Genomic DNA, 15,839 nt, shown 5'->3' with positions numbered 1-15,839 from the left:
GAATTCTTTCCGTCAGGAGTCTATTTGTGAGAAACTTAAAAAAAAGACTAAAATGTAAAAAAAATCGCCTCCTTGCTTCGCTTGGCGCCGTCCTGACACAGAGATGAGGGCTTCGTCTTCCTGACACCATGCCAAACATGCACTCACTTTTGTTCAAAGTAAAACTTGCTTATCTTAATTAAGGATACAAACATCTACAAAAATTAAATATATTCATTAGATATGCCAAAAAAATATTTGAGTAGTGCATTTATTAATGATACAGTACATGTTAATATATTTTTATATATACTTAGTCAAAAACAGGGAAGTTTGACTGGCAACAAAATAGTATTATATTACATAAAATGATAGTTAGGAGTCACTTGTTTCGATTAGAAGTGATGTGGAGTTTTGCCATGGCTGCAGGGGTTGGTGGTTGCTTCGATCAGTAGATTATGAGCATCTCTAATAGTCTTTCTAAAACTCATTCTCTAAATCATCATTAGAAATGCCATTTGAATAAAAGTCGCTTTATATATCTTTGCACTCTCCAACAGCTTTTCTATATCTTGTACGCACTTTAGAGAGTCAAACTCATTGTCCATCTTTAACTAGCGAGAAATTTGAAATAAAGGACAGCTATATTTGGATATCCAATTAGAGAAGCTGCTGGAGGGTATATTTTTCATCAAAATCTTTATTTCTAACAATTATGAACCTGATGGTTGTCTGTTATCCCAACATTCTTCCCAACCCTAGGTACCAACAAGAAAATGGCTAATTTCTAACAAAGTTTTTCTCTTGTTGATTCCTATTTCATGGCGTAGTGCTTTTCTCCCCTATACTGCCTATTGGTACTAGTAGAGTCGGATTGGCCTGGATATAGAGAATCTCTTCAAGTTGCTGTAATAGGGCTGCATCTGTGGCAGATACGACATGCATGGTAGCATGGAGCAGCAAGGCTTTGGCAACAGACAGAACGCAGGTGGCTGCAGCTACAACAGGAGATTAGAGAGACACTATAGATCGAATATGTATGATTTGTTTAGTTTTTCTCTCTTTTTTTTGGGAAAAGATTTGATTAGTTATCAATGCACTAGGATCTCGCTCAAGCCAGTGTGTTTGCCTTAGGTTCTGTTTGGCACAGCTTAGCTTCACTAGTAAAGCTATTTTTTTAAAAAAAGTATCATGAGCAACTTTCCAGGTGAAACTGAGCTATTTTGGAAAAACTGTTTGGTAAAATATCTTCACCAACAGTATCATGCATGGATGAGAGAGAGAAATGAGGGAGTGAGCTAGGATAAGCTACTTTTTTCAATTTTATCCCAACTCATGTCTTTGTGAGAGGAGGAGAAAAACAGCTTCATCCATGAAGCTATTTTGAAAATAAGTGTTTAGCAAAAAAAAACAGCTCATAGTAGCTTATGAAGCTGTTGTGAGCTGTGCCAAACAGGACCTTAGAGCATCTCTAAGAGTTCCCTAAATCCCTTCCTAATCCTTGGTTTTTAGCAAGATGAGAAAAAACGCCTTTTCAACAATTCCTAATTCATCTACCTAATCTTTTAGAACTTGAAAAAAGTCATCACGTTCTGCGTAAAGTTATCCGCTTCCGAGTCACGTGTATCTTCTCTCCCCGGACGTGTTTGTCGGTCAATCTAAAGGTGGAAGGGAGTAGAAAGAATAAAAAGTAAGAAATGGTTCCTGATGTAAACGTACAAGAGAGAAAGAATATATAAAAGTGGTGAGAATAATTTAGAAATAGTATAGAATTCCTGATATAAAATTGTATTCTATATTTTAGGAGTGGATTATTAGAAACTATTGGAGATTGTCTTCTTTATTCCTTCCAATATTTGTTTAAGGAGTCGTAAAACTCTATGTTTTTTAGAAAAAAATATTAAGTACTCTTATAGATGCTCTTACTAGTGCTTCCAATTTTGTAATTTGAATAAGATGTTTTAGTAGTTTTGTTTGAAGTCAAACTTGTGTGGCTTTAACATCTACACCAATACATATGTTCATTAGAGATACTAAGAAAAATATTTTGATACTAGATTTATTTATATTATAACAGCTAATATATACTTTTAAAAAAACTTATTCAAAAGTTCGACAAGTTTGACTTAGGAAAAAAACAAATAGGGACCATCAAATACTCTATTCTCACAACTAATTTGGTCACTTCCAAACACATCGTGCTCATATAAGATGCCTCTGTAAAAGGAGTTACGAGAAAAAGCTATTCCCTTCCGTCCTCGAATACACAATCTTGTGTATTATGATTTCTAAAATTTATACTAAAATAATATGCATTCTTTGTAATGTCCATGTTCAGATTTGACAATCCTTGTTAAAAATAAAACCATATTTATAAGCAGAAAGCCTTTAATTGGGTTTCATTAATTGGATTTTTCCTTAAGTTGTCTTAAAAGTTTGAAATACATTATGCTACCTCCGTAAAAGAATGCGGAGGTAGTATTAGAGAAGAGGGAGTATTTGAGCAAATGAACTATTATAGAAGAGGCTTTTTACAATGTGTCATAACCCCTAGGCCACTAATAGTTTCGTGTAACCGTGGGGCTGAGATATCAAGGGGTATCACTCTCGGTTGGAAATTTGGGAGTAGTGGAGATGTGCCTATTGATCCCCGTTGTAGATACAAATTATTGGTTGTAAAACTACACATATACGAGCTTCACAATCGGCTTACAGAGCACGTAATCGGCCATAAAGCCATGTCGCCGAGTGATAGCCAAAAACTATGGGCCAAATGCTCCAGTGTTGACTCATCCAGTTCTCCATAACTTGCTGATACATCCCATACCTAGCTATAAGACTTGTGTTTGCGCCAATGCAGATTACATGGCATGGAACCTTGTCCTCTGCGCCCAGGATTTATGTGATTGGAATTATAGTAGCAAGTAGCAACCAAATTAAAGAACTAGAGAAACATTTGGGGTAGAGCAACGTGCAAAACAAAGGAAGGGGACTGAGAGAAGATGTGTTAGGTTTCGTCACCTTGTTCAGGTACACCATCGGGGTCCGTCCAATCAGCTGCATGTAGATGTATTATAAATATAATATACGGAGGATAAATTAATCAGACTAGTCTTTTAGGTTGAGTTAGGCTCAAGCCATTTGGTATGTTGGGGGCTCCGGTGGACCTGGGTCTGTGGCTCCCATGGTTGGAAAACCTGAAAAATCTCAGGCGGGGTCACATGGTGACAGGGGAGCCCTTTAACCTCTCAGATGTCACACAGGTTATGTGTGATATGGAGCGTTGGAATGGGGCTTGGAGAATGTCTTTCGGAGATCACAAGGGGTTATGTGATGTGAAGAGTTAGGTCCAAGATCACACGGGGTTGTGTGATGTGAAGAGTTGGGTCCGATATGTGGTAGGGAGATTGTTAGGTTTAGTCCCACATTAAGATCACACGGGGTTGTGTGATGTGAAAAGTTGGATCCGATATGTGACATGAGATTGATAGGTTTAGTCCCACATTGCTCCTCTTGGAAGGCAACTGCTGTCACACTTGTCCTTCCACAACACACCAATCCTTGCCCATCCAACACTTATCGGTCGTTCCCCGCTCTGCTCTACGTTATCTTGAAGAAAGGTGAAAACCACATGTTGCAAGCATATCTTTCAGATGTTTCATAGGTATGTTGCAAGTGTTTCATCCGGATGTTGCAAAAGTAGATGTTTCATTGTTTCATCTGTTTTTCAGATGCATGTTGCAAGTGTAGTTATCTGGATATTGCATATATTTCACACATATGTTGCAAGTGCTTTATCTGGATATTATGTATATATACAATGGCTTTCAAGTGTTTTTCATGTCTTTTTGCAAATGTTATATGCTTTAAAATAAAATTGAGTGTTGCATATGTTACAACAGGAACCACCTTTCATAGCCACCAGTCTCAGCTGTTGAGGCGCCGCAGGTGTCCGAACGCGCGCGTCCATTGACACGTTTGGGCGCTAGCACTGCCGGCAAACAGCGGTTGGTGGGGCTTGTTGGGGCTTTGCCCACGATGCTGACCTGCTATCATATTTCTCGGACCTGGACGTGTATGTTTTCGAGCCTAATTCGGTATTCATTTTTGACCCGTCGGCCTGTCCTCATTGCTTCTTCTCCGATCCGGACGAGTTGGAGCCTAAAATTCAGGTGTCTATTTGTCTCAGACCTGGCCGGACGTTACAGTTAAACACTCGCTGAAACGTGGCTGAATTCTTATTGTCTACAACTCTAGTGCGCCTCTGTCTGCTCATGCCTCCCGGTCATGGCTACTAGTAGTATTCTAGAAATACGTTTGGTCAGTATACAATGCATGTTGTGGACTGTAGGTTGGCAATGTTAGGCTGGCAATGGTAAAGGTACGGTGAAATGAACTGAAAAGAGAGGAAGATTGGCCTGCTCGCTGTCTCCACCCTACGGCTCGGCAGTCAGCTCATGATGCGCGCATGGAACGGGGCACATGGAGAGCAAAGGGATTATAATAAGCGAGCCGGGATGCCTGGAGCCCTGGATCTGCTCTCCAGTTTCTTGGGTGGATAGGCAAGGTAAGAGAGCATACTTGACGTACAACGAGGAAGAATGATCCAGCTCTAGTTCTTGGGATCGGATTCCTCTGCCTTCCTTTTTTCTTTTTTTTTAGTTCTTTTGCATCGGCGTCGCACTTGACTCGACGAAGCTCACTAGCTCACGCTCGGCGGAGCTTCCTGAGACAAGAAGCTAGATGGCTGCGGTGGCCCGCGCGCGGCCCGGCCATGAAAGCCGGCGGCGACAAGAAGCAGGTGAATAGCAGGTTTTTGTCCGTCGCCGTCGGCTGCTTCGTACTCTTCGTCGTCTTCACCCTCTCCTCCCGCTACGACGCCACCTTCGTCCTCGACACCCGTAAGCGTGCTTATGCTTCGGCTTTCTATTTGAGCCGCTGTTACATTCTGATTTTCTGGGCATCTTCGTGCATCATCTCTGATTCTCTGAATCACCGTGGACTAATTAACACCGTGAATTGATGAAGCAGTAGCATTTTGCTTCGACTCATTGGACGCACTTGTTCTTTCAGGCCGAGGCGACTTCCGGCCGTCGAAGGGGGACAGCAGCCACGGCGGCGAGGGCGAACTGAAGCAGCTTGCCCAGCAGAGCAACGGCAACAAGGCAGCAGTCACGGAAGCGGAGCTGGAGGAATCAGTGGTCAGAGAACAGAGCAACAACGTCGGGAGAGAAGCGGAGCTGGAGGAGGCAGCTCTTGAGAGCAGCGCCGCCGCCGCCGACGACGACGCGACATCTAATTCCGACGAGCAAGCAAAGCCAGGTACAGTACAGTACGTCGTCTTTCCAAAAGTGTGAGACGAAGCTAGTCCATAAATGCACGGCTGGGCTCTAAAAATTTGACCTGCAAATTCCTTTAAAGCCGCCGAGGATGTGGACCCGGACCAAGACAAATTGCGGACCGCAGCCACCAGAACCACCGCGCAACCCGTCGTGCAAGCGACGTCTCCTCAGCGCCAAAATCCAGGTTTCTGACTGGTCTTCATTGAAGTCATGCACGCAAAATTCTAAACTTTATTATAAATTTCTAATCCTCCCGAAGCATATTAACGGCATGTAGCCTTCCGTCTCATAAAGTAGATATAATAATCGTTTTTAAGAAGTTAAAGTAATTTTAAATTAATCAAATTTAAATATTTAGTATATGTTTTTATTTAAGTCAATTTAAATCTAGAATTATTTTCCCCAAGATGGATGTAGTACTGTAGTACTAGTAATTTTGTACCTGCGTCTTCAACAGGAGACATGACACGTGCAGCTGCAGCGTCCTCCGTGAACCAGCAGAGGCAACCGCTGTGCGACCTTTCGGGCTCACGATCTGATGTCTGTGACTTCATCGGCGACATCCGCTTGGACGCCAAGGCCTCATCATTCATCGTCGTCGACCCAACGCCAACGGGCGCTGCGACTGCGAACGGGCCAACGACGACGTACAAGGTCCGGCCATATGCACGGAAGGGCGACGCCACGAGCATGAGCCGTGTCACCGAGGTCACCGTGCGGACGACGGCCGACGCGGAGTCCGCGCCGCGCTGCACGGTGACGCACGCCGAGCCGGCGGTCGTGTTCTCCATCGGCGGGTACACGGGCAACCTCTTCCACGACTTCACCGACGTGATAGTGCCGCTCTACGGCACCGCGCAGCACTACCGCGGCGACGTGCGCCTCGTCGTCACCGACGCGGGCGGCTCGTGGCGGTGGCTAGCCAAGTACGACGCCGTCCTGCGCGGGCTCTCGCGCCACCCGCCTCTCGACCTCGCCGCCACGGCGGGGGAGGTGCACTGCTTTGGCCACGTCGTGGTCGGCCTGCGCGCCGCGCACCGGGAGCTCATGATCGAGCGGGAGCGCGGCAGCGGCACGGACGCGGACGGGGTCGGTGTCGGGATGCCCGACTTCGCGCGGTTCCTCCGGCGCGCGCTCTCGCTGCCCCGGAACTCGCCCACCACGCGCCCCAGCAGCGGCGGCGTCACGGGCAGGAAGCCGAAGCCTCGCCTGCTGATCGTCGCCCGCCGCGGCACCCGGCGGCTGCTGAACGCGGACGCCGTCGCGCGCGTGGCGGAGGAGGTGGGCTTCGAGGCCGTCGTGGGCGAGCTGGAAATGAGGGTGAGCAGCGACATCGCGGAGGTGGGGAGGCTCATCAACTCGTTCGACGCGCTGGTGGGCGTGCACGGCGCGGGGCTCACCAACATGGTGTTCCTGCCGCGGGGGGCCACGGTGGTGCAGGTCGTGCCGTGGGGCGGCCTGCAGTGGATCGCGCGGATGGACTTCGGCGACCCGGCGGAGGCCATGGGGCTCCGGTACGTCCAGTACGAGATCGCCGTGCACGAGAGCTCGCTCAGGGACAAGTACCCGAGAGACCACGAGGTCTTCACCAACCCAACTGCGCTGCACAGGAAGGGCTTCAAGTTCTTGAGGCACACCTTCTTGATCGGACAGGATGTCACACTCGACGTCGACCGCTTCAGGGTGGTGCTGCTCCAGGCGTTCCAGAACCTCACCAAGCGGAAGTAGCTGTTGAGGCATTCCCCGCTAGCTACCTGCACGCGTGTGGAGCATGTAGAGAGTATATATACCAGCATGTATATCCGTTTATGTGTATCCTCGTAATATTGTTTTAGGTGCATACACCTAATAGATCAATCTAGAGTATAAGATGAGAATCCTGTTTGATGGAGCTACAGTGTCATAAATAGCGCAGGGTCTGTTTGGTTTGGGCGATGGAGTGAGCCCAAGAATTCTTAAGGTGGAGCAGTGGAGCACTACCGCGGAATACCTGCGGCCTTGAGCGTCTGAGTTGCTGTCGGAATACCTGCACGCCACCGGTCATGTCAGGGCCTTAGGGCTAAGTAGGGCTCGCGGATCTTAATAGGCCTATTTTGAGTTTTGGGCCAGGCTAAGCTAAGCTTCTCGGTTCTCTACTGTTTTTTTTTTCATTTATACATTGCATTTCTTATTGTACTAGGAACTATATGATAATAATATGTTTATACAGTCTCTGTCTTTACCAATGTATAGGCATATTTGCTAGTATTATACTTAATATTAAAGTATGTAGTCATTGTGGTCCTTCACTCTCTCCTCTGCCTACCCCTTTTCTTCGGTCCTCGGTCATTGCCCCTCGCTCCCACTCTTCTCACTTTCGTAATGTCCACACCTCTTTCATCCTCAGTCCATTCGTTCCTCGCACCCACTCTTCTCGATTTTACAGATAACAAAGTTGAACGTAGATCAATACCCTCATTGTTTTGTATCCCACTCTAATCCGGTGTTGGTTATAATTTTGAGCTGCAAAACCTTCATTGTTCATTGTTGGCACGACACTCATGCCGACCAGGATTGAGCTCTGTTGCAACTCAGCACGCTCAGTGTGTGGCTATTTCCCACCTTTCTCAATGTCACAACTCACAAGTGCACGTAATAGTCACCCATTTAAACTAAGTTAATATTCAGTCAATTTTCCATACGGGGTTAATCCTTTGTAATACATAGCATTTATTATAGACTGGAATTTGTCTAATTTAATTAAATGCAAGTTTTAGGGTAGTTGAAAAAAATATAGACCATTCATCAATACAGATCGAATGGTACTTTCCAACTACCGTAAGAAAGCTTTTAATCAAAATATGATTGGCGCAAGCCCATTAAATTTAACAAAGATAATTAGCTCATTATCTTTAAAAATGATATATAGGTCAGCACGCAATGAACTATATATCCTATTGCAACTCTCGAGCATGTACTACTAGTATAAATACACGCATGTCTTGAGTTTGTTTTGTTATAAATTTATTTGTTTATCTTAATATGTTGGATTATAATAAATTGGTCTGATTTTTTTAATGGAAATGAAACTGGATACTTCTTTTCATTATTGAAAAAACAACCAGTAACACAAGTACGCCCACATATTTCCTCATGCGGTAATGCGTGCAGGACGTCCGTCCGTCCGGACGGACCTTTCAGGACCTGTAATTACATCGCACGGCCTGCGGACTAACCTGTTTTTTAATTATCCTGCACCGCTCGGATAAGGATAAGAAAAGGAGGCCTCCCTTCGTCCATCGTCCATGGCGTTCACTTCCTTTCCTTCCCCAAAACTCTACAGCTGCCACCTCCACTGCTAAGCCCCCACGCTCGCCAGACCTCCCTTGCCGCTGCTCCTGCTCTACCTCCCGCTCCGCCTGACGACGCGGGCACCGTCGAGTCCACGCCTAGGGACAGCTTCCTCGGCTGCCAGCTGACCACCAAAGCCGTCCACCGGCTCACCATCGAGGCTGTTGCGCTCGTGCTCTCCCCCGACGACGCTGACAGACGCCGCCGACACAAGGAGAAGCGCCATGCCCTAGTGTGGAAGCCCTCCGGCCTCGTGCTCGTGCTACGGCCGCGGCGCATCAAGAGGCCGCATCAGGATACGTTGCATGTTGCAAATGTATTTTTTAAATGTTTCAGATGTTTTAGAAATACGTTGCAAGTGTGTCATATGGATGTTGCAAAAAAGTAGATCGAGATGTTTCACATGTTGCAATGGCTATAAACGTATGTTTCAAGTGTATGTTCCTAATATTTTATCTGTTTCGGACATATGTTGCAAATGTTTCATCTAGATGTTGTGTATATATATATATATATATATATATATATATATATATATATATATATATATATATATATATATAGGACGAGGCTAAAATGCACCTGGGTGCATTCTGTGCAGCAAATGCACCCGATCGTGAGCGCGAGACGCGCGGAACGCGACGAGCGACGAGCGCGAGGCAAGTCCACACTCCTGCATGCAAAACTAAATGGAGACAACCAACTACGTGATGTCACCTAACAGCTCAACCCACCACACCAGGAAGCATGCATGCAAGGAAACTTTTGTTGATTCCAAACGAAAAAATGTGATATCTTCTAAACCACAGATCCGATTTTAGATCTGTTTGAAGTAGGTTGTTGAAAAAAATATGCTTAACACAACGAGATCCATGAAGACTGTATTTGATGAAGTTTTTTTTTCAAATACGTAATTGCAATATGTTGTACTATGAGTTGCAAGCACTTCTACAACACAATTGCAACTTGGTTGTAGCGTATTTAGCACTGGTTGCAATAAAGGCTGTATTTGATGAAGTTTTTTTTAAAAATACGTAATTGCAATATGTTGTACTATGAGTTGCAAGCACTTCTATAACACAATTGCAACTTGGCTGTAGCGTATTTAGCACTGTTGCAATGAAGGCTGTATTTGATGATGTTTTTTTTAAATACGTAATTGCAATATGTTGTACTATGAGTTGCAAGCAATTATACAACACAATTGCAACTTGGTTGTAGCGTATTTAGCACTGATTGCAATGAAGGCTGTATTTGATGAAGTTTTTTTCAAATACGTAATTGCAATATGTTGTACTATGAGTTGCAAGCACTTCTACAACATAATTGCAACTTGGCTGTAGCGTATTTAGCACTGGTTGCAATGAAGGTTGTATTTGATGAAGTTTTTTTTTCAAATACGTAATTGCAATATGTTGTACTATGAGTTGCAAGCACTTCTACAATACAATTACAACTTGGTTGTAGCGTATTTAGCACTGATTGCAACTTAGAATTGCAACTTGGCGTGATTATAGTGACAGATGCATATAATACACAGAGTTATAACTAGTTGCAACTAGGTGGTAGATAGAGTTGCAATCGGAAGTACATTGACATGCAACTCGCTTAAAGAATAAAAAATATATTCATATTGGATCTAGTTTTGCTCAGAATATTTTTTTTGAGTCGGATGCAACAAACGGTTTGTCAATCGGGGTTACGGTTTAGGAGAAAATTTGTTTTAAAGATTCGAACCAACAAAAACTTCCATGCATGCATGTATTCGCTTGGGCGCGCTGGTTGCTCCAAGTTGATGCGCCCGCCGGTCTGGGTGCATTCTATATACAGGATGCACCCAGATATATTATAGCAAAACAGTATATATATAAGTGTTTCAGGTGTTTTCACATGTACGTTGTGAGTGTTTTGCAATTGCTACACATGCTTTCAAGTTTTTTCTAGTGTTTTGCAAGTATTTTAGATATATGTTATAAGTGGTTCAACTGTTTTAGATATATGTTGTAAACGTTTGATTTAGACGTGGTGCAGAAGACGTCCGGGACTCCAGGTGGCGTGAGTCCCGCCTAGGCGTGCAAAACGAGCAGGAAACGAGGTGCAGAGAAACGACTAGCAGACGACGCGGACGTCCGGATGTGCGCGTGTGTCCAGACGTTCGGCACTAGCATCTCTGTTTCAACCTGACTATATACGTTTGACTTTTACTGACTTGCCGCGCTGTACTACCATTCATTAGCACAATATTTTTTTTTTGAAACAATGGCGAGAGCTCTGCCTTTCAATTAAGACGAATGAAGTTTATATACAAGCAAAAGGTAGCCAAGCGTGGCGCCAAACACCACGAAAGGTTACCCACCCACGCAACGCGACAGAGTACACACCGACAATCCATCATAAGATGTCAGACCAACGGGCCCGAAGCAATAGGCTGCAGCAGGTCATCGTTGCCGAGCTCAACGGCCCCGCGAAGAGCAGCTCTGACTTCTTGCCATGATCCCACGCCCCGCCCGTGGCGATTGCCGAGCCTCTAAAGCTGAAAACCCAGCCGTCGGAGAAGGAGGGTTGGACACGCGTCATCGTTGCCGAGCTACATCCCCTGATGCAGCAGCTCCGACTTCGCGATGCAGAACTCGCCGTCTCGCATCAACCGGGCGCCGAGAGGCGGAGGGCATCCGCCGAAGGAGACATCACGGCCGAGACAAATTTCCACAGGGACGCCTTCAGGAAGGGTACGACGCCGGATGCGTCGCCGTCGCTTGTCCTGGAAAGGACCGGGTTTTCACCCGTGGAAGACATGGCTGAGGACACAAGGACACAACGCCCCCAACAAGGAAAACAGCGCCCACAGGCGTCGCCGTCGCCAAGGCTTTTGCCCGAGGTGCCCCTAGCACAAACGTCGAGCCAAGATGCTGGACCGTAGCCTGTCGCCACCGTCGTCATCACTGCCATCCCGCATAAGCTTCTCCAGAGGGGCATCGACGCGCCGGCTGCTCACAGCAGCCGCACAGCTGCGTCGGCCGCCACCCCCTCCGATCGGGCAACATGCAGAACCGGACTTACCCTGCCACGCGTGTCATCCTGCCGCACGCCGAAGCCGTCGCCAGCTACCGTCGCCGGCCCAAGCACCCGCCGTCGACGCTGCCGACCTCCGCCAGCCACCGTCAGGCGCATGCCCCACCACGGGCGCCGCCCCCTGCCCCGGGGGCACCGGATGTGGCCGTGGCGCCAGATCCAGTGCCCCACCGCCGGCTTCTCTGCCACCCACCGCCGTCGTATGCCGTACGGGCCACCGCCACAGCCACCACGAGACCTTGCGGGGCAAGGACCGCCGTCGAGCCACTGCCGCTGAAAGGCCCGTCAGCCGCCCCTGCGCACGTAGATCGAGCGCAGAGGGAACCGGATCCAGCCGCTGAGGAACAGCATCCGCCAGCCGCGGACCGGAGCAGGTGGGCTGGCCCGGGCCGGCTGCTGCCCCGGCAAGGCAGCAGGCGTGCGGGCACAGGCAGGTTGTCTCCGCCTGGGCGCCGCCCCGGCCGCCTGCAGGCGCGTGGCCAACCCGTCGCCGGCGCTGCCGCCATGGACACCGCCCAGCACCTGCCGCCCTCCCCGTCGTAGATCCGGTCGAGGGGCGCCGGATCCACGCGCGCCGGCGCTGGGGACCGGTAGCCGGCAGCTGTGCACGGGAGCTCCTCCGGGAGAGAGAGAGAGAGAGAGAGAGAGAGAGAGAGAGAGAGAGAGAGAGAGAGAGGGAGGGAGGAGAGAAGTCCCAGCCGCCGCCTTCCTTGCTCTCGGCCCTCTCCGCCGTCGAGCTCCGGTAGCGGCCAGGCGGTGAAGGCGTGGGGAAGGGCTAGCGGCGGAGGAAGGGTCGCCGCCCTCCTGGAGAGCGACGCGGGGCCGAGTTTTATCGTCTCATTAGCACAATATAAGGTTACAAGTATGGCTGTGTTTATTTTCCTCTCCTAATCTTTAGTTTATGTCACATCAAATATTTAGATATATGTATGGAATATTAAATATAGATTAATTACGAAACTAAATGCACAGATTAAGACTAATTTGAGAGACGAATTTTTTAAACCTAATTAGTTCATGATTTGACAATGTGGTGCTACAGTTAATGACAGATTAATTAGGCTTAATAAATTTGTCTCGTGGATTATTGAGGACTTGTATAATTTATTTTATTATTACTATTCGAACACTCGATTTGACACATCTAAACTTTATCCGCTTGATTTTGTGACAGAGAGAAGAATTAACCGACAAAGAATGAACAATATATGGTACAAGAAAACAAAACTGTCACCTCTCTATCACGCTAGACCTGAAGAAGGTCCAGAACCTGTAAAAGTATAGGCCTGAATCTCCTGATATTTAATTTCACATCCTGTGCCATAAAAATGTCCGCTAATGCATTCCATCCTTGATCATGGATTGCCATGGGGTCCTTGAACACCAAGTGGTCTCTTGGGTACCTCTGAGCAAGGCTGCTCTCTTGTTCGGAGACGTAGTACTCCAGGTACCTCAGGTTCATGCCACGCGCTGGCTGCCCGTAGAAGTTGGTGGCCATCCAGTCCATCTTCCCCCATGGAACTATCTGGATCACCACGGCCTGTGGTGGGAGAAAGACCTGATTGGTGAGGCCAGCGCCATGGACCGCTAGCAGCACGTCGCACGAGTTCACCATTGTTGCAAACCTCTTCAAGTTTCCCCTGGCCTCGGAGACGATCACGTCAAAGCCTAGCGCCCTTGATGTGGCTGACACTTGACGAAGGTTCAGGAGCTTTCTCGTGCCTCGCCTTGATATGATCAGCATTCTTGGTTTCTTGCCAGGCTGCTCACCAAGGACCAATGGCCTGTCCCTTTTGAGGCCATATGAGTGGCGCAAGAACCTTGTGAAGTCAAGCATTGAGTACCCCTTTGGGTTTCTTGTGGGATGTGGCCCAAGGATGAGATCTCTATCCCTCGTCAGGCCGAGGATTACATGCTGAAAACAGTGGACATCCTTGTTAGAGTCAAAATCGATTATGTCATGATGCGATAGCCTCCGTAGCACCGGTTTATATTTCTGAACCCACCACTGCTTGTAGTTTGTCATGAAGAATTTTACTCGTCCTTCGTATTGAAAAGAAGTAAGATATAGTGGGATCAGCACATCTGACATGTCGTGGAAGAAGTTTCCGGTATAGCCACCAACTGAGAAGATAACTGCTGGGACATCATGCCTGATGCTGCATTTGGGAGCATCATTTTCATTTGCAACTGCTCTGATGACTACTTCTCTTACAAGGGGTAGCAAGGATTCGTCCTTGCGAGCATAAGGCGTAACCCGCCTCCCTTCCTCGCCTTGTTGCTGCATTGGCGTAATAAGAGCAACTGATGCGCTTTCAGGAGAAACTCGCACATCACCAGACATGTGGCAGATGATTGGCCTTGCATAAGGGAAGCCCTCATCTTTACTCTTGTCGTCACAATATATCTTGCTCTTAGGCTTTGGAACTTCAATATCTGTAACTGTTGGAAAGGAAGAAATCAAAGGTAGAAAACCTTTCTTGCCGTATCATGCGCTGTCTGATAACACGTAACTCATTCATGTTTGAAATTTGGCAGGATGGTGCCTGTCAATAAGTCATCAATAAATCATCTGTATTGCAGTGTTCATCTCACCTGATCGTCGGGAACTCATGACAGAGTTTTCGGGTGGGGATCTAGCATTTGTTGAAGATATAGTCAGCCCCTTCATTCCTGATTTATTATCCAAATCTGTTATATGGTTGGAGTTGCTGCTTTCAACTTCAATATCTGCAGAGGTCATATTTGGATTGTAAATAACGATTGAAGGTAAGATGACAGAAAAACTTCTGAGTTATACAACAATTGAATGTGCACAAGATTATTGCAAAACAAAACAAAGCTAATGAATAACATTTCATAATTATCATTGATGATACATGTATCTAACTCGAGAGTTATACATTTATTATGCATAATAACTTCGCTTCTCTGCAAATTAATTCCTTCAGTTTCAAACATACTTTTGATACAATATTTACTATTTTCCTCGCCTTCCAATCCAATTTAAACAAGCATAGCTGGCGGTGACAAACACAAGGTCCTTGCAACTTTCAGTGACATCTCAGATCAATGCACCCCTAAAGTCTAAAACCACTGAATTCCTTAACGGCCCTATATCGTACTAGAACCTACTACCAGCAAGCAAATGCATGATTGAGGGGAGGGCCATACCAATTATAGAACTGCAAGGTGGTGGGCCTAGTGATGAGAAGATCAGAAGATCCCAAACCTAGGCATGCACTACAGTACTTCCATTGCACTGTCCCTGATCACGATGCAATGCAACCAGTGTGGTCCAGTCCAGCACACGTCGGTGCCACTCACTCACAACCATTAACCATGCGAGCAGTGATCTGATATATCTGGCTGGACAGAGGCAAAAGGGAGTGGAGAAAGATAAGTTTCACGTGCTATCTCCTCACCTAATTCTGGCGAACCCCTGACCGGATCAGCACCCAACCTTGCAGGAACCGGAGCACTGGGCTCTTGAAGTCGATGTCCGTCGTCCACAAAGGCCCGCTGCAAGGAGGTCAGAGATCCAGCCGCTGCTGGTACAAGCAGAAGCAGCCTTTTAAGATCAAAGGAGTGCGAAATTGGAGAGAATAATTGGAGAAAATGAAGAACCTCAAGGACTCTTGATGTTCCCCTACCTTCAGCATCGTCAGAGATAACATGGTTTCCCTCGGCAGGATAAACTCCATTGCCAGCTGCAAGCACAAGCACAAGCACAGGCACACACATATGTCAAGTCCTAGAAGCTAGAAGTCAACTGAGTGGTGATCTCTGACTTACACGAGAGTTGTGACGGCAGGACGACGGAGAGAAGCCTGGCCGCGCAGATGCAAAGCACCGGGGCGAGGAGGCACGCCGCGAGAAGCCTGACGACGAGCTGCCTGTGCCTGAGCTCCAGCTTGGTCGGGCTCCTGGCGCTGTGCCTCGGCTTCCTCGCGCCGACGCCTCTGCTTCTGCTCTTGCCGTGCTGCACCAGGAACGCCATGGCTCACGCGCTCAGCTAATCATCTGCTGCGGGTTTTGGGGGAGGGAGCAGCCGGGCAGCGAAGTATAAAAAAGAGAAGTGAGGGGTGTTGCGAGGACGTGGGGTGTCAGTGTGGC

The 15,839-nt window shown here is 47.1% G+C and overlaps 2 protein-coding genes across 6 annotated transcripts; one reads left to right on the top strand and one right to left on the bottom strand.

The window, feature by feature from the left end:
* The first annotated feature begins 4,175 nt into the window (after window positions 1-4,175).
* On the top strand, window positions 4,176-7,309 carry LOC136451756 (alpha-1,3-arabinosyltransferase XAT3-like). 3 transcript variants are annotated; one of them, XM_066452449.1, is made up of 5 exons: window positions 4,178-4,546; window positions 4,642-4,880; window positions 5,053-5,301; window positions 5,401-5,505; window positions 5,779-7,307. In XM_066452449.1, exons 2-5 carry the CDS (start codon window positions 4,754-4,756, stop codon window positions 7,047-7,049), a joined length of 1,752 nt encoding a protein of 583 aa, XP_066308546.1. In that variant the 5' UTR covers window positions 4,178-4,546; window positions 4,642-4,753; the 3' UTR covers window positions 7,050-7,307. The 3 variants fall into 3 exon arrangements, with proteins under 3 accessions (XP_066308547.1, XP_066308546.1, XP_066308545.1); XM_066452450.1 differs by having other exon boundaries at window positions 4,176-4,880; window positions 5,797-7,309; XM_066452448.1 differs by having other exon boundaries at window positions 4,178-4,880.
* A 5,571-nt stretch (window positions 7,310-12,880) lies between these two features.
* LOC136451755 (beta-1,2-xylosyltransferease XAX1-like) lies at window positions 12,881-15,839 on the bottom strand. 3 transcript variants are annotated; one of them, XM_066452447.1, is made up of 5 exons: window positions 15,519-15,839; window positions 15,377-15,433; window positions 15,149-15,274; window positions 14,319-14,453; window positions 12,881-14,159 (listed from the first exon to the last, which is right to left on the bottom strand). In XM_066452447.1, the coding sequence occupies exons 1-5, from the start codon at window positions 15,721-15,723 to the stop codon at window positions 12,970-12,972; spliced, it is 1,713 nt and encodes a 570-aa protein (XP_066308544.1). In that variant the 5' UTR covers window positions 15,724-15,839; the 3' UTR covers window positions 12,881-12,969. The 3 variants fall into 3 exon arrangements, with proteins under 3 accessions (XP_066308544.1, XP_066308542.1, XP_066308543.1); XM_066452445.1 differs by having other exon boundaries at window positions 12,882-14,165; XM_066452446.1 differs by having other exon boundaries at window positions 12,882-14,165; window positions 15,149-15,271.

The sequence above is a fragment of the Miscanthus floridulus genome, chromosome 5 (assembly GCF_019320115.1).
Source record: "Miscanthus floridulus cultivar M001 chromosome 5, ASM1932011v1, whole genome shotgun sequence".
NCBI classification, from domain to species: domain Eukaryota; kingdom Viridiplantae; phylum Streptophyta; class Magnoliopsida; order Poales; family Poaceae; genus Miscanthus; species Miscanthus floridulus.
This window is presented reverse-complemented; position numbering and strand designations above follow the sequence as displayed.